Source organism: Lytechinus pictus, chromosome 7 (assembly GCF_037042905.1).
Source record: "Lytechinus pictus isolate F3 Inbred chromosome 7, Lp3.0, whole genome shotgun sequence".
Lineage (NCBI taxonomy): Eukaryota > Metazoa > Echinodermata > Echinoidea > Temnopleuroida > Toxopneustidae > Lytechinus > Lytechinus pictus.
In genome coordinates, this window is record NC_087251.1 from 9,015,981 (window position 1) to 9,039,600 (window position 23,620).

A 23,620-nucleotide genomic window follows, 5' to 3' on the forward strand; every position below is an offset into this window, starting at 1 on the left:
CAGCGCATGCAGACGTCGTGGCATGCTGTCCACTAGCTTGTTGATGACGTCAACAGGCATAGCGTCCCATTCTTCCATCAGAGCATCTGCCAACTCCTGCAGATTTTGAGGAATAACCTCTCTGTCGTTGATGGCTCGGCCTAGGGCATCCCATGCATGCTCTTTGGGGTTCATATCCGGCGAACAAGCTGGCCATGGCAACTGTACGACGACCTCTGCCTCCCGGAATTCCCTTACTGCAGCGGCCCTGTGCGGTCTAGCGTTGTAATCCTGCAGTCGGAAATTGTGCCCATACACTCGTCTTGCATATGGAAGACAGTGGAACTCCAAGATATCCCTGTAGGCGGCGGCGTTGATGTTTCCGTCCGGAACCACCAGTGGCGTTTTCCCTCCATAATGGATGCCGGCCCATATTATCACTGAGCCGCCTCCGCCTTGAGTCGTCTCGTGGAACCATTCATCGCGAAGGTTTTCCCCGGCTAATCGACGAACTCGTTCTCTCCCATCCTTTCGGTCAAGGATGAACCGGCTCTCGTCCGTGAAGACCACATGTTGCCAATGTCCTGGATGAAGCCTTCTGTGCTCCCTAGCCCAAAGAAGACGAGCTACTCTGTGGCGAACAGACAGGCGTGGACATTTGGTCAACCGTCGTGCTCGGTAACCATGTTGGAGCAATCTGCGATTAACGGTTGACCGGGAAACGTTGATCCCATGATATCTCCTCCACAAGCGACGAAGACGGCTCGTGGGCAATTTCCGGTTTCTGCGGCTGAAATTTAACAGTTGACGATCATCTCTTCTTGTGGTCAATCTGGGACGTCCTGGAGATTTCCGTGGCCGCACAGATCTTAGAGACTGCACTCTGTGATATCCCTAGGACTTCTGCGATATCAGTCTGCTTGTAGCCCTCCTGTCGCAGTGCTACCACTCTCTCGCGTGTTGCTGTTGCCGTTGGACCAGGCATAGTCCAGGGAACGTCTCTATCGATTTTTATTTCAAACGGTACAAGGAACTCGAAAAAATGCAACCCTCTTATACACAGTGCTAAATCAGAGAAAGGGACAGAATATCATATGCACAGACTTTTATAGTCTACAACAAAATAATTTAATATGTAATCCAAAATTTTCATGTTATAATGTCACCTGTGTGGTGGGGAAACATTATGTAATCACTCAATTACCATTTTGTCTACGCGTAACCTTTCAAATACCAACAAAACTGTCGATTTTTATTCAAAAATATTTTATTCCACCTTTATGACCAACAGTGTACAAAGTAAAATTAGACCATGAAGGTAAACCAAACGGAAAGTATACAAAGCGGATGTAGAACACTCGTTAATTCACCCCCCCCCCTTCTCTCTTTCCCTGAAACAAACGAGAAGTAAATGCTATTACATGAATATTATGTTGTCAAGTTTGAAGTTTCTGTCTGCATATCATATCTCAAGAAAGAAACAAATCGAAGACCTTGGCCAGGGTATTATGGCTTGTCCCCCCCCCCCCACATTTTACGAACTACCAAGGGTGGAATTACTAAGTATCAGCAAAGTTTGCTAAAATATCCGTTGAATTACAATGTACAAAAACAAAAACCGATTATTTCCCCATGTATATTAAAAGTATATTATAAGAGATTTTCTGTATAAATAAGTTTCTATACAGTTCATACATATACAATATCGTTCATATCTTGAGGAAAAGAAGGGGTTATGCCTTGCTCCGCCTTTTCTCTTTGAACTTTACTGAAAGAACTCCTTTTGGTTCCCTGGGGCAAATCATTTGGCTAGAGCCGTATGCGTCCAGAAACCTATAGTTTTGTTTTAATTTGAAACCTCGTAAAATCTATCTGGAAACAGTCTACTGTTGCTCTTTCATGGGACTACTAGTATACTAAAGTTCTAAAACACTGGTGAATCCTCTTTGTGTTCATGCCAACAAACTTGATAAAATAAAATCATGATTTTATATAGTTTTTGAATAATTGAATCAACTTAATTGCAGGCTTGCGACTGGGAACACGATTTAATTTTTTTTTTTTAATATTTTATTTTCTTCCTCTTTCAAATCAATAAGTTTACAATCACAGTTCATATAAATAAAGATTCTTTGTATGTATACAATCAATAAACAAACAAAATAAATATATCAATATCAATGAGATTACAAATATTTTTAAAATGATTACAAATGAAATTAAATTGCCAAATTTCTCTTCTATAACAATGTGAAAGCAGAGGGGAAAAACCCATATCAATCGACAAAAAAAAAACCATACTTTGTAAAAGATGACTTTTTTCCCTGAATAGAATAGAAATAATCTCTTTTGCACATATTAATTGTATAAGAAAAAAAAGGATAAAAGATTATTTTAAAGGTTAATTAGAGGAAGGTTATTATCCTAAAACGTCCCTACACACTCACCTTACCCCCAGACCCTTCCCCCCTCATCTCTCTCCCCAGACACTCACACAAGCTCACTTCAACTCACCACCACCCACAGCTCCCCCCCCCCCTCTTCCCCGTCACAAAACTCACACATCCATCTACACACGTACACCCACACACGATGCATCCTGCTCTGGTACAACTATCTGTATTTGAACAAATAAACAAAATGAAGCAACCAATACATCCATAGTATATTCTCTTAACTTCATTTTCATAAATTCCCAAAATTTAATCTTGCTTGTTATTTGGTCCCGCCATATTCTTTCTATTTCAGAAATCTTCATCTTTACCCCGTCTACAAAATCTTTATCAGAGCATAAACTGCTGTTAAACTTCCAGTACGATCTCCCATATGCAAAACTTTCGACTAAATTATCAAACTCGACCTGAGCTCCAGCATGGTCAGGAGTGATAGAGGGTAAAATGTCTGAACTTTTCACGTCTTTTTCTAATTTCGAGGAGATAAAAATATAATCCAATCTGCTCTGAACGAAGGGATTATTTTGTTTGAAAGTAATTTTTTTTTTGTTAGGATGCCGCTTCCGCCACACATCAATTAGATTTAGCCTATCAAAAAAATCCACCAATGAATCTTTATATCTATTTTTCGAAATATTACTTCCACCCATGTAGTCTAAGTTTCGATTCATAGCAATATTAAAATCTCCTCCAACAATAAGAGAATATTCTTGACTAACTACAGAAGATAAAATTTTGTCTAAATCAGACAGAAAATTACATTGTAAGTTTTCTTTATTCCCTGTGGGAAAATATACACTGCCCAATATAATCTTTTCACCTTGATTTATGTCTAACTATATCTGGAGATAACGCCATCTATGGCTATAGCAGGTTAGTTATGTAGCGTTGAAAATGGTGGAAAGGGGGGGGGGGGCACAATTTCCCGATGAAAATTTGACAAGCAAAAAACGAAAGTTTCACTTAAAATTGAAGATAATTTTGTCCGCTAAAAAATTTGACAAGCCCCCCCCCCCAAAAAAAAAAAGTTCCTCACTTTCAAAAAGGGGGCACACTTGGGTAAAAACAGCAAAATAATATTGATTTATATGACTCTCAAAAGGTTGGGGCGCACGGGCCCGATGTGCCCCCCAGATCCGCCACTGATAACAACTAACACTGCTAAACTTATAATACTCAATCATGAAGGTGGTTATTAATATACACACAAATATGATAAAACATCAAAGTGTGGCAAAGGCAAAGAAATTAAAGTTCCAATCACTTTAGGCTCAATTTGAAATATTCCTGTGCAGATATGACATTATTTTAACTGCTAAAATACGCTTCAGGGCAAGGATTTTTCTTTTGGTGAATGGGCCCTGATGTAAATCAAAGTAAGTGTTAAATACAGCCGGAGATTGTTAAAATGTGAAGAAAAAAAAAATTTGGGCTCTTATTCTGGCACTTCATATCCAGTAATGTCCATATTTAATTACTAGTAACTATACGATTAAGTTTATGAAACGCCAGTCGGACAAACATAGGGGAAGCTAGGTTATGATTATGGGGAACACTAAAGGACTGCAAAGACTTATGAGGAGATAGAGAGAGAAGGGGGAATACATATAGAATAAGATATCAGCATCTCTCTCAAAGTTACCATTGACAAAGGGAGCTGTTTCCTGTTGCATCAGGCATTGTCAATGAGACCCTGGTTGCATAATACAGGAAGAATTTGCGAACTCTTAAAAAAAAATTCCAGGGGCCGTTTCATAAAGCTATTCGTAAGCTAAGAGTGACTTTAAACGACTGGTGATCCTTTCTTGTGGTAAATGATATTCACCATTCAGGCGCGTATCCAGGGACCCGACCTAATTTTGGCGCCCCTTTGAACTTTTCGATAAATGCCCCCCCCCCCCCGCCAGGCAATTATAGGTGCCTTAAATGCATGTTGAATTATTTCATAATCACGTGAAAAAGGCAATGAAAAAAAAATCCATGAAAATTATGTTGTAATACCACTTTTTGAAAAAAAAAAAAAATGCGACCAGAAAGCAAAGTAATCATGAACAGGATGGGCATCTAATTAATCGATGCGAGCGCAAACTGAATTTTTTTAATTTCCGACCCAAAACTGGACATTCTGAGGTCTTTTTTTAATTATGAACAAACATAGTTTTACCTAAATTCTCGCCTAAAATTGGGAAATTCTATAAACACTATTGGTAATGATGAACAGAAAATTTTTAACCTAAATTCTCACCCAAAATTGGGACATTCTAAGCACTATTGGTAATCATGAACAGGATGGGTATCTAACAAATCACTTTATGCGAGCGCGAAGCGCGAGCTTAATTTTTTTTATATTCCGACCCGAAATTGGTCATTCTAAGCACAGTTTGTAACCATAAATAGGATGGGTATCTAAACGATTGATGCGAAGCGCGAGCTGAAAAAATTGATATGCTGACCAAAAATTTGGACAATCTAAGCACTATTGGTGATCATGAACAGGATGGGTATTCAACAAATAATTTTACGCGAGCGCAATGCGCTAGCTTAAAAGTTTTGATATTCCGACCCAAAACTGGACATTCTAAGCACATTCTTTAACCATGAAAGGATGCGTATCTATTTAAACTATTTTGCGAGGGAAGCTGAAAAAATTGATATTCTGACCTAAAATTTCGACATCCTAAGCACTTTCTGTAATCATGAACAGGATGGGCATCTAATTAAACGATGCGAGTGCGAAGCGCGAACTGAAATTTTTTGACCTTCCGACCTAAAATTTGCACATTCGAGTAAACATGAACAGGATGAGTAAACAATTGATGCGAGGGCGAAGAGCTGATAAATTTTGATATTCTGACCTAAAATTTGGCAATTCGAGTAAGCATTTTTGGTAATCAGGAACTGGATGAGTATCTAACAAAACATTTCATGCGAGCTGAAATTTTTTGATATTTCGACCCAATGTTTGACATTCAAAGCACTTATCTAACCATGAACAAGATCGTCACCTTAGCACTAAACAATGGATGCGAGCGCGAATAGTGAGATGCAAATTTGTGATATTCTGACCTAAAATTTGGACTTTCTAAGCACTTTTGGTATTCAAGGAAAGGATGGGCATTTTATGCGAGCAAACATGAGTTTGGCCACCCCATTTGAAACATTAATTTGGTGCCCCCGGTAAAACATCAAGTTGGCGCCCCTCCCTAGATTAAACATGAATTTGGCGCCCAAGGACAAATATCAAATTGGCGCCCCTATGTCGAACATCAATTCGGCGCCCCCAGGTAAGACATGAATTTGGCGACCCCCTAGGTTGAACATTGATTCGGTGCCCCACTATGTTGAACATCAATTTGGGCCCCCTATGTCGAACATAGATTCAGCGCTCCCCCAGGTTGAACATCAATTCGGCGCCCCTAGGTCAAACATCACTTTAACGCCCCTATAAGTCGAACATCAATTCGGCGCCCCTAGGTCAAACATCAATTTGGCGCCCCTATAAGTCGAGCATCAATTCGGCGCCCCTAGGTAAAAAATCAATGCGGCGCACGCCCATATCGAACTTCAATTCGGCGTCCCGAGGTAGAACATAAATTTGGCGCCGCCTAGGTTAAGATTATTTCGGCGCCCTTATGTCGAACCTCAATTTTGTGCTCCCCCTTCGTCGAACATGAATTCGGCACCCCTATGTCGAACATCAATTCGGAGCCCCTATGTCGAACATCAAATCGGCGCCCCACCCCCTATATGTCGAACATCCCCAGGTAAAACATCAATTTGGTACCCCCCCCCCCCACCTAGGTTGAACATCGATTCGGCGCCCCTTTGTCGTACATCAATTCGGCGCCCCTATAAGTCGAACATCAATTCGGAGCCCCTACATGTATGTCGAACATCAAATCTGCGCCCCCCATGTCAAACATCAATTTGGCGCGCCTAGGTAAAACATCAATTCAGCGCCCCTAGGTAGAACATAAATTTGGCACCCGCTAGGTTGAAGATCCTTTCGGCCCCTTTATGTCGAACTTCAATTTTGCGCCCCCCCCCCTAGGTCGAACATAAATTCTGCGCCCCCTATGTCAAACATCGTTTCGACGCTCTCGGTTAGACATATATTCGGCGCCCCCCCCCCCCGGCCCCTGGGTTGGATTGAACAATTCGGCGCCCCCCATGTCGAACATCAATTCGGCGCCCCTAGGTAAAACATCAATTCGGTGTCCCCTAGGTTGAGCATCAATATGGTGCCCCTAGGTAAAACATTTCGTTGCCCCCCCCCCCTTCTAGGTTGAGCATCAATTCGGTGCCCCTAGGTAAAACATCTATTCGGCGCCCGCCTATATCGAACTTCAATTCGGCGCCCCTAGGTAGAACATAATTTTGGCGCCCCCTAGGTTGAGGATCACTTCAGCGCCCCTAGGTAAAACATCAATTCGGCGTCCTCCCCGCTAGATCGAACATAAAATCGGCGCCCCCTATGTAAAACATCAATTCGGCGCCCCTAGGTCGAACATCAATTCGGCACCCCTATTTCGTACATCAATTCGACGCCCTTAGGTCTAACATCAATTCGGCGCCCCAATGTCGAATATCAAGTCGGCGCCCGCCTATATCGAGCTTCAATTCGGCGCCCCTAGGTAGAACATAAATTCGGCGCCCCCTTGGTTGAAGATCAATTTGGCGCCCCTATGTCGAACTTAAGTTCGGCCCCCAGGTCGAACATGAATTCGGCGCTCCGTATGTTAAACATCCATTCGGTGCTCCTAGGTGAAACATCAGTTCGGCGCCCCCCCCCCTCTAGGTCAAACATAAATTCGGCGCCCCCCCCCCTCGAGGTCAAACATAAATACGGCGCCCCCCCCCCCCCTATGTCGAACATCAATTCTGCGCCCGTCTATGTCGAACATCGATTCGGCACCCCTAAGTAAAACATCAATTCGGCGCCCCCCTGGGTCGGACATCAAGTCGGCGCCCCTCTATGTCGAACATCAATTCGGCGCCCCCCCTTCTTTTTTTTCCTTTTTTCTTTCCTCTTTTGTGCCCGCTTTTTCGCCTACTCGGGGGGGGGGGGCCGGCCTGGGAACCCCGAGCCCCCCCCCCCCCTCCCCCAGAAAACGCGCATGCAATTAAATGTTCATTGGTGATTATTTAGCGCGTAATAAATGTTCACCAGTAATTCTTAAACTCATTCTTAACTTAGGAACAGGTCTATGAAACACCCACCAGGACCAACAGGGACCTTACCAATTCAACTCGTTAGTACTTGTAGACCTGGGGCCCGTTGCAGAAAGAGTTGCAATCAATTGCAACTCTAAAAATCATGCGCAACTTGATTTTCAACCAATCAACAGCGCGCATTTTTGACTTGCGGTTGATTTTTTGACTTGCGTTTAAACGCAACTCTTTCTGCAACAGGCCCCTGTACATACATGTTTAAGACAATAATCCGTAGATTGAAAAAAAAAAGCCTCATCGAAAGTTAGACAAAGCAGTGGTGGATTTCTTGGCAACCTTTATTTGGGTATAAGAGTAACCATCTCAAAAACCCGGGTTCAAAACTTCGCTCTTGCTATTTGAAGAATACTTTTTTAGCGAAAAAGGGTGTGGCCATCTCGGATGAAAATTTAACAAGAGCGAATTATGGAACGTGCACTTGTATTTCATCATCACTTTATTCAATTTTCAACGCTTTGATGATAATTATTAGTCACACAGACAGCCTAGGAACCTCTGTGTCGGAAGTGATCATTTGGGAAAAGCGAACCCGATCATAAGCGACGAGATCTTGCACACCATGACCAAGTACGTCTGAGTTAATTTATCCTGAACATAGGCACACATGCCCCGTGGACACGTGTAACATTCTACTCTCATTCCCCTAGACAGTTGGAGGATTTTCATTATGTTTATCTTTGGTGGTTCGGAGCACAGTAAAAACTGTCATATCGACCCGGCTTTGTACTTTGTGAAAGTTTGATTCTTTGGATATTACTTTTGGAATATTAAACATTGATGTTCGGCTGCTGCTTGTATAGGCCGAGGCCTGACAGCATTGACTCATCATGTTACTACGGTAAGTATAATAGCTAGCTCTGAGCGGAAAGTATTTATTAACCCGTCTCAGAACACGTTTCCACAAAAGAAAATCTGGAGTGAACTGCTGTCATCCCTTAATAGACAAAAGTTATGAAGAAACGGGATATACATGTACATTGTAGATCTATTTGCAGAGAACAATGATTTATATTATCGCGAGCAAACATGGCAAACGCAGAAATCTGTTCCGTTCATACATTATATTCGCTTATCGTTTGCTTATTGTCAGCCGAAATTATCATTATTTTTTTTTTTGTATTTCATGGGCGCGTGATTTGAACAAAAAGTATTAATCAAAAGATTTTAAAATGGAAAGAACTATACATTTATTTATGTAGGTCTATTATGTGTACCCGCATTCAGTATCATGGCAATATACAGGCAAATATTCAACCCAAAAATAGCGGAATATTGCATTACGCCATAATTCTATAGAATCTCCAGATCTCCAGAATCTCTAGTACAGCAGCTCGGAAATGATATGCCAGCATTGTGTCGCAATATTAATAAGAAACATCAATCGTAATACCCGGGCGTAATACTCTGAAGAAACAGGTAATACGTGCATATGACTGTGTAACAATCTTACTTGACTCACCTTCTATTACTTGATTTTTTTTTCATCCATGGTTAAGAGCATTGTTTTATTTTGTTTGCCAGTACACTTAAAGGACACGCTGACTTTTTGTTTTACATCATGGCCGCATCACTGTATTTTCTTCACACACTCTATAAAAACACTGAGTAAAATTTTACCCAATATTGGGTAAAAAGGGAACATGCATGTTTGCTGGGCATTTTTTTTACCCGATATTGGGCTATTTCAACACAACATGCATGTTCCCATTTTACCCAATATTCGGAAAACCTTTTTTTAGAGTGCATACACGAAGTGTACATAAAATAACATATATTTGAATAAATAACAAAAATATAATAGAAAATCGATAATATTTACAAATATCAAATCAATTGGTCTAAATTTAACCCTCTATGATTCGTTTCAAATTCATATATATTTATTCATTTTCAACAGAAAATGTTGTACAAGAACATTGCCTATATTATTGTTACATTTGCTATGTATAACCGAGAAGTAACTGATGAAGAAAGGGTAAAAACACATTTTTAACGATTTTTAAACATTCTAATCAAAGATCTGCTAATCCTGTGAGGGAAAAGAAGTTCATTTGTCAACTATTCGGATATCTATTGCAAGTATATTTGTTCTTCAATTGTTAGAATTTGCAAATTACCCTAAAAAAGGTCATATCCATTCAGCAATTGTTCGTGAATTTCTTTGCCATGTTCCCAATTTTCATACATCTGATGGGATGCGTACATGTTGCGAATGATCGTACGAAAGACTGAAACATTAGTGTGCTTAAGCAGACTCCAAATCTTTAAAAAAATCACATCAGCTAAAGTCAAACTTTGATAGTCTATGGATCTAGTTCATGAAACCTAGACATAAGAGTAATCAGGTAAACTGAACGTCTTGCCCGAGTTTCAGGTCACATGATCGAGGTCAAAAGTAATTAGGGTCAATGAACTTTATCCACATTCGTTGACATCCCTTTATATTTTTGAATTAGTTTTTTATTGGTCCATGAATGCAAGCATACAAAGAAATTTAGTTTTCAATGGCTTTCAATTACATACACAGAGATGGAAAATATATTACATAATACTAGAAAACTACCCTATACATAAACAATATAAATTTTCTGCAATAATTTAATACTCTTAAGAATTCATGAGCATATTCATATTCAAATATTTTCTTTCCATTTTATTTTCACCATGTTGCAGTGAAACCCAAGGTTATGCGAGCCAAAGATGAGCATCCAAAGACCCAGAGGCTGACCCAAAAGGGTATGGTCATTAATAAACTGGCCACTCATGTGCCAGATCTCGTACTCGCCCGTTCACAAACAACGAGACTACCATGCAGCCAAAAATTTGAAGGGGTACTTATGTTTGCTGATATCTCAGGTAAGCATGTCATACGAACCTAAACAAACTAGTTTATTATTTATTCATAAAATCAGTAATGTATTTGTTTATGCATTCATTTATTCATTCACTATTTATTTCATTTATTTATTTTTCATTATTTTTGTATAAAAATGAAGAAAGTGTATTTTGTTATTTTGGAATTATTTGTTTATTGGTTGATTGTTTCATTTATTAATTTATTAATTTCACTTGTTAATAAAATAACACTGATCTATGAAGCGCTGTCTCTTTAAAAACAAGTATACACCCGTGTATACAAATATATATATCCTTTAGAAAATTTCAGAAAGCAAATTAATGAAAATCAAGTTTGCTAGATAGAGTGAGTATATAAAAAAAAAGCAAAATAAATACATTATGAAGAAAAAAAATCAATTTTCTACGAGAAGAAAATGTTTTATTTGCTAAAATTTCCTATTTTTTAATTTCTAAACTATCTTTTACGATGACAGAGAGTTGTAGACCACAAGTTACAGATAAACCAGTGAAAACATCAAACACATTCTCTTTCCAAACTCACAGATTCAATAAACACTTTATGAATGAACTTGAGTTGAATACCCCCTTCCTTTTTTGTTTCTCTTCCTTTCTCTTTCGATCGTTTCTTTGTCGAGGCTTGGGTATTTTTGGATTTAAAAAAAATTATTTTCTTTGCACTGGAATAACGAAGTGTGCTTTATTATTCAAAATTGATTATGAAATTCAAGGCTTGATTAGTTCCCATTTAAATAATAACAAAGTCAACCAAGTATTCATTTCACTAGGGGGAATTGAGTAAAATAATGCTTACCACATTTCAAATTTTCTTCAAGTGTTTTCTATATATTTTTTTTTTATTATCAACGACTGTATTAGTACCGAAAATAAATCATGTATGTGAATGAATAAACTGGTTTTCATGCAGCTGTCTAATTTCGGTCAGTGACTGGCCGACCGCGGACCCTTCATGAAATCCTTTCTGACAAGGGTTGTCCATTGCATTGTCCATAATGATGTTAATCGATTAGCCTAATTAGGATTATTCGAACAGATAAATGTGTCTGGGTAAAATATTCCAGTATTTCCATTTGATTTCTGCACGTCGTTTTACAATTTAGGAATATCGCATGTGTGTAATGCGGGAATTTTATTACAAAGTTTCTGGTTATTGATTGATTTTCTATCCCCAGTAAACAATGGATTGTATACAATGAAGAATAAAATCAGTATACACTGTTAAAAAAATCTGAAATCAGTAGTTAACACTTAATGTATATAAGTAGAATTTATAATTTGTAATTATTTTTCGTTTTTTCAGTAGTTTTAACTTGTCTTTTAATTTACTTTATTTATTTGGGTTCAATATACATTTAAGAAAATTCACGTATTGATACATGTAGCTTGCTTCGATTGAGTAAATCTAACTCAATGTGGCAAAGATGATTATTAGCTATATAATCATGTTGAATTTTCTTTTTTTTCTTCAATTAACGCCTTATTTAAATAATGAATGAATATTCATTAGAGCAATTAAATGTTTTTTTTTAATAACTGTCATATCTATTTTTATTTGAAATTGTTTTGGATAAGGGTGTGCTAACTATTTTATTCTTTTGTTGAATCAAAGAAAGAGCAACATTAAATAGTCATTTAGGTGAAAATTTCAGATTTCTTTCTAGGTTTTCGGACAATGCTTATATTATTCTCACTGTTTTATTTGTAAGAATGAAACGATCGGGTATAAAATATCAATGTCAGTACCTATACATGTACAGGTAAGTGACAATGCACAAAGTCTAATATTTGGATATAAGATGTCTAAGATGAAAATGATGTCACTAAAAGTGGGACGACGGGGGAGCGGACTTTCGAATCACGAAAATCCATTCCCAAATATGATTTTTCAAATATTTTAGTGATTGTTTTACTTAATTGAATTAAGTTATTGTAACTTAATTTTCTTGAGTAAAATGGATGCAAAGAAAATAAGTAAATTTTACTGAAAACTGCCAAACTCATAAATACTTGAAAATATTAAGGCAATTTTTTGCCACAATTTTATTGAGTAATTTCAACTAATTTTTTTTTACAGTGTATGCTTTAAAAGGCTAACCCACTGCCAAGCTCAAAAGCTTATTTCTAGTGGGGTCCTCGACATATAGAGTCAATGATGAATCAGGAATATCTATAAATTGGTGCATTTGCGTTTATTTCTTCCCCCTTTTCATATTGCCATTGTTTTAATAGAGTTTTACACTCTAATTTAACTATATAAAAAGGTGTCCGCAATGCAGGGGCGGATCCATGATTTTGTAAAAGGGAGAGAGCACATTTTAATTTTCCCGTGAAAAATTTGACAAGAAAAAAAAGGAAGGGGGGGGGGGGTTCATAGGTAAAAAAATTCAGATCATTTCGTCCAACTATTGGACAAGCACAAAAAAATGTATGAAAGGCATATTCCCGTTAAAAATCTATGTTGTGTCTTTCAAAGGGGGGGGGGCACACTTCTGTAAGAAGGCATATTTACATATGCCAGATTGAGGGGGGGGGCACGGGTCGGATGTGCCCCCCTCAATGTGGCATTGATACAGGTGCCTATACGAGTGCTATAGTTAAACTTTATTTCTTGAAAATTTTTAATTTTTTGTTCTCGTTTCTGAAGTAGTAAAGCCCAAGGCCAACCTGCAAACCATATATAGTTTTTATTCATTCCAACTTACATTTCATTGGTAAAGATGCACTCATTAAGATGGCAGAAATGCTTTACTAAAATTATATTCAAAATACGTTCAAAGTACACATGCAAATAAACCACTGCAAAACAGTGCGTAATTGGAAAGGGAAGCAGATAATTTTACTTTATTATTGCCCCTTTTCCTGATTAGCTAAAATCCCTTTTTTCGGTGATGAAAGTTTCTCTGGGACAGGAGGGAAGGGAACGGTGTTTAGAGAAAATCAAGAACGCTACGCAGAGCTAGACATTGACAGCTGCGGGTATTTCCGATTTTCATGAAAGACCGCAGTTCGGAAACGCGGAGAAAAGAGGAAGAAATGTGTTAGAAATTGGGAAGGATATTGCATATTATCCGTCTTTTAATATACATGAACCAGGGATATGCAATCCCTGCATGAACAATGAACCTCAGCTATCACATGGAATAGGAGTCGTGCCTTGTAAGACCCCTCCCCCCATAAATGAACTAGATTGCAATTCATTATTGATACATGATACACCTGCAGACGAGGCAGGCTTTAGTTCTGTAGTATTATTATTGTAATGCTCAACCAATTTCAAATCAAGAATTTATTTTATTATTAAGAATATCATGGTCGATTAATTAACATTTTTATTTCTTTACCTAGATACATTCATTCTATCGAAATACTCAATAGCAATACAACTTTTTTTATTTGTTTATTTTTTGATCCACCTGTAGAACATATAGAAGTATGATTCATACATTTTCCTAGGTAACTTCATTGCGGTGTCCGCCTACTTTCAATCTCAAATTCCAGTTACTGCATAATTCACCATCATTACCATTAATACTGAGGAAAGTTATGACGGAAATCATGGTCAAGCTTAATTAACTCCATCAAACACGTTTACACATTGCAAGAACAGCGGTGATAACAACATAATTATAGTGAGGACATGTGAGGACAAGGACAGGTGAAGATTAAAAAGGTTAGAACCATCAGCTTCTGGGTAATAGTGTTGTATTCTAATTGAGCTTTATCAACACTTGTAATTTATTTCCTCAACATCCTCGACATAGTCATGTATGTGAATAATGTATATTGTGATCAGGAAAGCTCACTGTGTATTTCGACTCTGCTCCCCGCTCTGCTCTAAAGATGGGCGAGGGTTCTGCATAAACGAGCAATGGGCAGGCTAAATATGGATTCACAAAACTAAATTTAGAAGAATTTACCCCATGAAGCCTCGTTGACTGATTCAATTCAAATGGTTTTTACCACATATGGCAAAAAAAAATCCATGTTGAGATTAGCTCAGCTAAATATAGTCCAAACACATATGTTAGTAGTACACTACATGTTTGTTGACTGTGGGAATTTTGACAACATAATCGTGAAAATATACAAGGCATTTATACATGTATTTACAAATGTACGATTTTAATCACACTTTTTAATTATTAACTTTTACATATAAACTGTCACTGAAATTATTGAAATCATAATCAAGTCAGAGAATGCTAATATTTTTAACTACAAGACAATCATATATCAACCATTTCTTTTGAAAAAAATAACAACAATTAAACAATAGACTACAAGAGGACGCACAAAATTAATATCTGCATATGCTCGTGAAAATGTTTAGCATTTATATTTTATATATTTTACATTTCATTTATTTATTAAAGCATCTTTCGACAGGATAAAACATTAATCACCTCGCATGCCGTTTCACATAATGTTCCTGCACAAAGAGAGAAATACACACATTAAAAGGAAAGATTACAAATAATTTGGAATAATTATATACAGCAAAACTAAAGTTCAAATAAATAATACTAAAAGTGAAACATCAAGAAGAAAAAAAAGAACAAACAGTAACATTTAGCTTATTGTAAGATAAAGAAGTAAAGAAAAAAGAAAGAGGTTTTAGGCCTATACATCGATATGAAATAATGTTAAAACAGGAATAGGCCTCAATCTAAAGCAGTGTCATACATGGAAATCATAATAATGATAATTAGATGTGTATTCTTGGGTTATCATGCTAATAATAACAATACTGTAAGTATGTAAGAATGAAATAGAAAAGTTTTTAAAAAAAATTATTGATTTTTTTATTTAGCATAATCTACAATGATGAATACATTCGTCTAGTTTATCTGGTTAATCAAATTTGTGTTATTTTTTTTTTTGTAAACCAACGGCTGACGTATTCATTCACATTGTAAATTAAAGACCTATACAGATTTTGATTTTTTTTGTTGTCTACCTGCTGTATGTATATGTATACATACAGTGGTGCTAGAAAATTACGGAACCCCACCACAAAATGCGCTCCTTTATGCCCAGTGTTGAATGTAGACAACAACACTACAATGTCAGGCGAGCCCAGAGAAACAGACTTTATTGAATGTAAAATTTTATCACCTGACGTCATGGCAAAACTTGAACACTTTTAGATATGTCCATTTTCTTGTGGGGTTCACTAACTTTTTAGCACCACTGCAAAGGTTGGGCAATAAGGCCCGATTTTTAACCATCACTGTGCAACATACTGTTCACGCAACTATTGGTTAAAATCTGTCCAAATTGGGTAATAAAGCTAATAATTGTGTAAAAAAATTGGCTCCATTGGATAATGATTGCGCAGAATGAATTTTTACCAACATACATTACCCAAACATACATTACCCAACACAGAGGACAGTATGTTGCCCAACATTTTAAGTGTGTATATACATTAGTATCGCCTGCATAGCAGAGCAAGATTAATTGGCTAAGACTTCAATGTTGACGATCTTTAACATTGAAATCTTATAACCAGTGTTATATTTATGAAATATTCTCAACTCGTCAACTCAACATATCATCAACTTAGAAAGTATATGGACCTTTTTCACGAAACTTGAATTGTGACATAAGGGTAATTAAGTATGAGTGAACATCCTTCCTGAATTTCAGGTCACATGACCATGGTCAAAGGTCATTTTGGGTCAAGGAAATTACAGACATTGTTGGGGAATCAACATCGATATCTTAAATGTCATAACTTTAAATGTGGATCTAACTTTAAATAAGGATCTCGTCCGGTGATCTAGTAAAGCCCCTTTCACAATTGACGTACGACCTGTTTACGACCGCCTGCAACAGTTTTTTCTTGTTGTTGCACGATCGATCTCTTGGTGTCTTGCGAGCACTCGCAGTGGTTGTAGACGAACGCACGAATTTGAGGTGGTCGGAGGTGGTCGTGACTGGTCGCATCTGAATTTGAACATGTTCAAAATCCAAACGCGATCAAATACGATTGATTTACTCGCATCAGGTCGTACCATCGGTCGGGCGATCATCGTGTGAGTGTTGTTCAACGTTGTACGACTTGGTGCGAGAGGTGACACAACTACGTATAGTCGCATTTAGTCGACTGGAGGTCGTACAACACTTGCACATGCGCTAGATACCTACAGAGACCAGTCTTGCGACTGGTTGCGATAATATAAGACTGTTGCAAGACCGATCGAAATTACGGCTTACAACATTCCACTACCGTTGCATTCGCATGTATGCGACCGTACAGCCCCTTTCACAATTGACATCCGACCAGTTTACGACCGCCTGCAACAGTTTTTTCCTGCTGTTGCACGATCGATCTCTTGGTGACTTGCGAGCACTCGCAGTCGTTGTAGACGGTCGCACGAACTCAAGGTGGTCGTGACTGGTCACATCTGAACTTTGAACATGTTCAAAATCAGAACGCGATCAAATACGACTGATTCACTCGCATCAGCTCGTATCCGGGGTCGTACCATCGGTCGGGCGATCATCGTGGGAGTGTTGTTCAACGTTGCACGACTTGGTGCGACAGGTGGCACAACTAAGTAGTCGCATTTACTCGACTGGAGGTCGTACAACACTTGCACATGTGCTAGCGACCTACATGTACAGAGACCTGTCTTGCGACTGGGTGCGATAATATGATGGGCCATAAGACTGTTGCAAGACCGATCGCAACGGCTTACAACATTGCACTACCGTTGTGTGCGACCGTTCCCCTCGCAATCCCTCGTGCAACACTCGCATGTGATCGCACGAGCACAATAGGATCATAAGCGACTTACTCGTGCAACGGGTTTTACTGGTTGTTTTTGTTGTACGACAACTGTTGCAACTGTGAAAGCCTATGTGCGATATTATGAGATGACTGGCGATTGATGCCTGTTGCAGCCTGTCGCACGACCAAAAGGTCGCAAGTGGTCGTACGTCAATTGTGAAAGGGGCTTTAATGAAACTTGGATGTAAGAGTAACCAAGTATCACTGATCGTCTTGCATGAGTTTTAGGTCACAAGGTCAAAGGTCATATAGGGTCAATGATTTTAGATCCTGCTGGGGAATCAACATCGAAATCTTAACTAAGGTTAATAAATGTTTGAAATGTCATAACTTTAAAAGAATTTTGATTTAGTTCATGAAACTTGGACGTTAGCAGACGTGCAAACCGTTCCCTTTTTAGAGTATTTGTTCCTCTTTTTTGGTTGGAATACAATAATACTCTTTTGTATGATTTGTTTCCTTTTTTCTGATCATGGAGTATGTATTATACACAGCGCGTGACAATAGCACCGGTCCGACAGTCCGAGATCGGTAAAAATCACTGTCGGGCCAGTTACTTGTTGCGTGAAAAGAACAAGTAAATTCTTGCCTACGAGCACATGTTTAAAAGGATGAATTATCAAGTTTTCAAGTGGAGTCATTTCACATGTTTTTCACCGATCTCACTACAAGAGGCTGGTGATTGTTACGTTGAGACAAATTGTTAAACATTCTCTTTTTTTTTGTCAAAAATACTTTTTTTCCTTATAAGAATACTTTTTTTTTTGGTTGTAGAAGGTTGGCAGGTCTGCGTTAGGGTAAGTAAGTATAACTGATCGTCTTGCAAGTAAGACTTAGGTCACATGATTAAGGGCAAATGTCATTTATGGTCAATGAAATCGTCATATGAATGATGTTTTTTGGTGAACAATTATTCACCTTGGTTTTCCTCAAAGCCAGCATTGCTGCTATCGCGTATTGCAGGCAAGACTGCCATAGACGTTCCAGTTGTATTAAAACATATGACATCTAGTCATACAAATAACGAAGTTGGAATACAAACAAATTTAAGTATGATGATATATTATCACCCTACATAGGTTTCACTGCCTTATGCGAGCGATACAGCATGAGTTCACGATCAGGTTGTGGTACGGACCGTCTTTCTCGAACTCTTAATGACTATCTCGGAGAAATAGTAGAGAACATCCTGGGCACGGAGGGAGACGTCCTCAAGTTTGCAGGTAGGGTAGAATCACCGGTAGTGTCTTTATAATTTAAGTAGATGTTCACTATTTATCTGAACTTATTGACTGGTGCCTCTGACATTGATTACGATACCTCCAAATACAGTTGTTTTTATTATTAATTGGGGTTATTTTAACTTTGTAGTAGACTGTAAGATATTTTAGAACTTGAAATGTTCATAACACTATAAAAACACATCAGTTTTACGTTTGATGGTTGTTTGTGTAAATTTATTCTTTCTCTCTCTAATAAGGCATATTTGTATACGAGGGTTAATTTTAGCATTATTAATAAAGCATAATTTTGACAAATATAATTATCTGAGTGTTTGCCTCAAATGGCAGAGTTTGATAGCTTACATGTGTGATGAAAATCAACCTGTTGTTTGCCATTACATCTTTAATATGCTGAAGATTGCGGGGAGGCAATCCCCGGGGGGGGGGCACTCGACCAAAAAAGTGGTAGGGGTGTGCCGCGGGCGAGGCAAAAAACGGGGGCCTTGGAGCGGGCTTATTGTAAAAAGGAGGGTCCTCGGAACGGGCTTCGGAACTACAAATGTTTGCGAAAACGGGGGTCCTCGGAACGGATCTCCCTATCTCTGTGAGTGCGTATGCATCCCTATAGAACGGGCAATCGTGCATGACGCAGCTAGCGCGGCCTCCGCCGGGTGCGCTCGCGCTTAGGCGATGGTCGAAAAGCGCTCTACGGCCGATTTTCACCAAAATTGTAGCAGATCAATGCGACCGGAACGGCGTAACGAAAAATATGCGAAGCTTTGGAGCTGATTTCTTTCTTCTTTTTTCTCGATAAGAAGGAAATGCTATGCCTTGGAGCGGCTTTCTTTGTTCTTTTTCTCAATAAGACAAAAATGCTATACCTTGGAACGGAAATTTGAGTGTAAAAATGGGGGTCCCCTCCGCGGCACATACCCACTATGCATTATATACTGAGTGCCCCCCCCCCCCCCCCGGGAGGCAATCATCCATGTACATGTAGCAGCACTTGTCAGATGGACTATCGATTGTTCTTTTCTTTAAAAACAAAAACAAATAGAAACTATATTTGGCATTGTACTGTATTTATTGAGACTCGTCTTTTCCGACACATATCATATTAATGTTGGCAGTAATAAAAAGTCTTGTGAAAATGCGAGGCTAAATATAGCCATTTTGCCTTGTCATTGAGGAATCTCTGGTATTAAGCATTCATATGGAAGGTCTGTTTGGGATTACGCGGTAGAATCATGATGAAGACAATGATATTTCTTGGATACCGGCCATAGATTGCTGAGAGAACGAGGTCATCGAGCAGTGTTGAGGATTTCTGATTCGCAAATACCCCTTCCTTGATGGCGACTCGTTTTAAATGATTTCTGTATCCCAGTATATTGGATTTTGAAACGTGTATCATGTATCTTTAAATGACAACTCTCTTGGATTCCAAAGGATAAAATGTGAATGAAGAAGAAAATATATATTTCTTGTATACATCAAGCTACGTGCAACAATGGAAATGCACACTTGAAAGAACACATGGATTTGATAAGAGCTATCATGCAATCCAAGTCGTCTTCGGGCCTTTTCACACGTGAATCTTGAATCATCTTTGTAATGATGATTGCTATTGTAATCTTGACTGTGATTAGCGTTCGTAATTCTAATCATGTTCTAGTTTGGGTTCACACGTGCTAAATATTCGTCATTAGCCGTATTTTTCACTGGAATCATAGGAGGCAAAACCTTGAGATCGCTGGGATTCCAGAAGAGAAGCAGGAGAACCCAGCAGATGTAGCATTGATCATCTCCAAAAGGATCGACCCAGATATCACCGCTGGCGACATCGATATTGCACACCGCCTCGGAGCACCGAAACCGTCTGCCAAGCACCCAAGACCAATAATTGTCAGGTTTACAAATCGAAGAGCTAGGAATGCTGTCTATGATGGTAGGAAGCATCTACGGGGCACAACTTCTGCGGATCTTGGAATCAACCTTCGCAGCACTTTGAAGATCTTCGTCAACGAGAACCTCGTCGGTGCAACAAGAGAGCTGCTAGGACTCGCCAATGGAGCTAGAAAAAATGCTGGGTACAAGTTCTTATGGACTTACAATGGAAAAATATATGTCAGGAAGGACGAGAAATCAGCTCCTGTCATCATATTCTCGAAAGAAGATATTTCGAAGCTGAAATAACTGTAAATATGTAATGTCTTTATTTTTTCTTTTACGTAATACTTATGAACGTAATGGATACTACACTTATCAACAGAATTTCGCTTAATGATAACGAAGAACTTGACCCATTTCAAATAACAACAGCATCACTTTCTCCTGAAAATTTTTCCTCGACAAAAGCTTTTTCTCAGCCATTCTCCATTTCGCACGTGAATGTGAGATCTTTGAATCGCAATTTTGAAATGTTGAAAGAAGTATATGAAGATGAATTGAAATCATTTTTTGATATAGTCGCATTATCAGAAGTTTGGAATGTTAAAGACGTAAATCATTTTTTAATGCCAGGGTATAATCTTGAATTACAATGTAGAAATATTACAAGAGGAGGAGGAGTTGGTGCTTATATTCATTCAGGACTTAATTACAAACGAATGCCTAATTTGTCCTTGCACAATGCTGAATCATTATGGCTGAAAATTCTCATTCAGGATGTGAGTATCATATTTGGGGTAATTTATAGAAAACCAGAGAGTAACTTTGAAGAATTTAGTCTTGATCTCAACGAACAATTGCATAACTTGAATCTAGACAGAAACCATTGCATTATTGTAGGAGATTTCAATATAAATCTTTTATCTCCAACTGAAAGTTGTCGTGATTTTATTCACATGACAGAATGTTATGGCTTACGTCAGTTGATAACAAGTCCAACAAGAATAACAAGTTCTAGCATATCTCTCATTGACCATGTTTATACTAATATATATGCCTATCCTATTCAAGCAGGGTGTATTGAAGTAGATATTTCTGACCATCTCCCAGTTTACTCCGTTTTTAAGAACTTCAAGTGTGTTAAACAAAGAAAAAATAGTGTAACACGGAGAAACTTTCATAATTTTTCAATAGATTCATTTTGTAATGATCTACATGTTACTACTAATTTTTGGAAAAGCGTTTTAGAATGTATGGATCCTAATGAAGCTTATAATATTTTCCAAAGACAGTTCTTATTTGTTTGTAATAAACATGCTCCTATTGAGACAAAATGTGTTAAACAGAAAAAGAAAAATAAACCCTGGATAACACGGTGTATTAAGCGTTCAATATCGACAAAGCACAGACTTTTTTCTCAAATTATAAAATCAAATTATAATAAAGATTGTTTGAATAAATATAAAAAATACAGAAATCAGTTAACAGCCGTCTTAAGGAAAGCAAAGCAAATGCATTATGAACATAAGTTTGAAGCAGACAAAAAAGATTCAAAGAAAACTTGGGGTCATATCAATGAACTTTTGAATAAAAATAGTGGCTCGAATCTGAATTCAAAAATTAACAAATTAGTTGTTAACCAAGAAAATGAACCTTCCGAAATTACTTCATCTATTGATATAGCAAATTCACTCAACAATTATTTCTCTACTATTGGGAAAAATCTAGCTGAGAAAATTGAGCAGCCAAATGTTAATTACCGAGAGTTCATGGGTCCATACATTAGTCAAACATTTTTCTTCCTGCCAATAACAAGTTCAGAAGTTAAAGAAATGTTATACACTCTTGATCAATCTAAAGCAAGTGGCTATGATGACATATCAGTTCGACTGTTGAAATATGCTATGAATTGTATTTGCAAACCTCTTTCGCATATATTCAATCTATCATTTACCACAGGCATTTTTCCAGATAAATTAAAAGTTGCAAGAGTTATACCAGTTTTCAAAAAGGGAGATAAAGAATTACCTGGAAATTATAGACCAATATCGATTTTACCCGCGATTAGCAAAATATTTGAAAAACTAGTGAATGTACGATTGATGAAATTCATAGAAAAGAATGAAATATTGTATAAACACCAATATGGTTTTAGAAATGGATACAGTACGAAACTTTCACTGATAAATCTGATTAATCAAATTACAAGATATACCGATGAAGGAAAGGTGACAGTAGGAATATTCATCGATTTTGCTAAAGCTTTTGATACAATTAATCATTCTATTCTCATTAAGAAACTAGAACACTATGGCATTCGTGGTAAGGCAGTAGAATGGTTTAATGATTATTTACGAAACAGAAAGCAATTTGTTAATTATGATGGTGTAAATTCCGAATACAGGTCGATTTCATGCGGTATTCCACAAGGATCAGTTTTGGGTCCTACTTTGTTCTTGTTGTATATAAACGATCTGGCAAACTCATCAAATTATTTCAATTTCCGTCTTTTTGCGGATGACTCAAATTTATTTCATACTTTCAATTGTGATGAACAACATATTGATTTATCAGAAATTAGTCTCAATTTAAACAATATAATAGCATGGTGCAATGCCAACAAATTGACAATCAATGTTACGAAAACTAAATATATGTTGTTTAAAAATAGACGAAAAAATATTATGATATCAGGACAATTGTCACTGAAAGGAACTTTATTAGATTGTGTTGAATCAACATTATTTCTTGGTATATGTATCGACAAAAACCTTACATGGAAGAAACAGGTTGACATTGTCTGCAATGTGCTAAGCAAAAAAATTGGAATACTTTATAGATTGAGGAATTATGTAACAAAGAGAATCTTAGTTATGTTATACAACTCATTTATTTTACCACAGATAACGTATGGTCTGGAAGTATGGGGTGGGACGTGCAAAACAACCCTGAACCCTATATTATTACTTCAAAAACGAATAGCTAGAATAATGACGTTCAACCATCATACTTATCACTCTGCTCCTTTATTTTATGATCTAAATATTCTCGATATTTTCAAACAATACCAATATTTGATAGGAGTATTTATGCACGATTTAATTAATAATCGGTTGCCGCATAGTTTTATTGATTATTTTTCATTTATAGACCATCCTTACAATACAAGA

The 23,620-nt window shown here is 37.6% G+C and overlaps 1 protein-coding gene across 1 annotated transcript in view; it reads left to right on the forward strand.

The window, feature by feature from the left end:
* The first annotated feature begins 8,199 nt into the window (after positions 1 to 8,199).
* The window catches only part of LOC129265548 (adenylate cyclase type 10-like), a 62,605-nt gene continuing 47,184 nt past the window's right edge, over positions 8,200 to 23,620 (forward strand). The window contains exons 1-3 of the mRNA XM_064101868.1: positions 8,200 to 8,502; positions 10,338 to 10,520; positions 18,417 to 18,560. Coding sequence (XP_063957938.1) covers positions 8,442 to 8,502; positions 10,338 to 10,520; positions 18,417 to 18,560 — 388 coding nt within the window. The 5' untranslated portion in view covers positions 8,200 to 8,441. The remainder of the gene's footprint in view (positions 8,503 to 10,337; positions 10,521 to 18,416; positions 18,561 to 23,620) is intronic.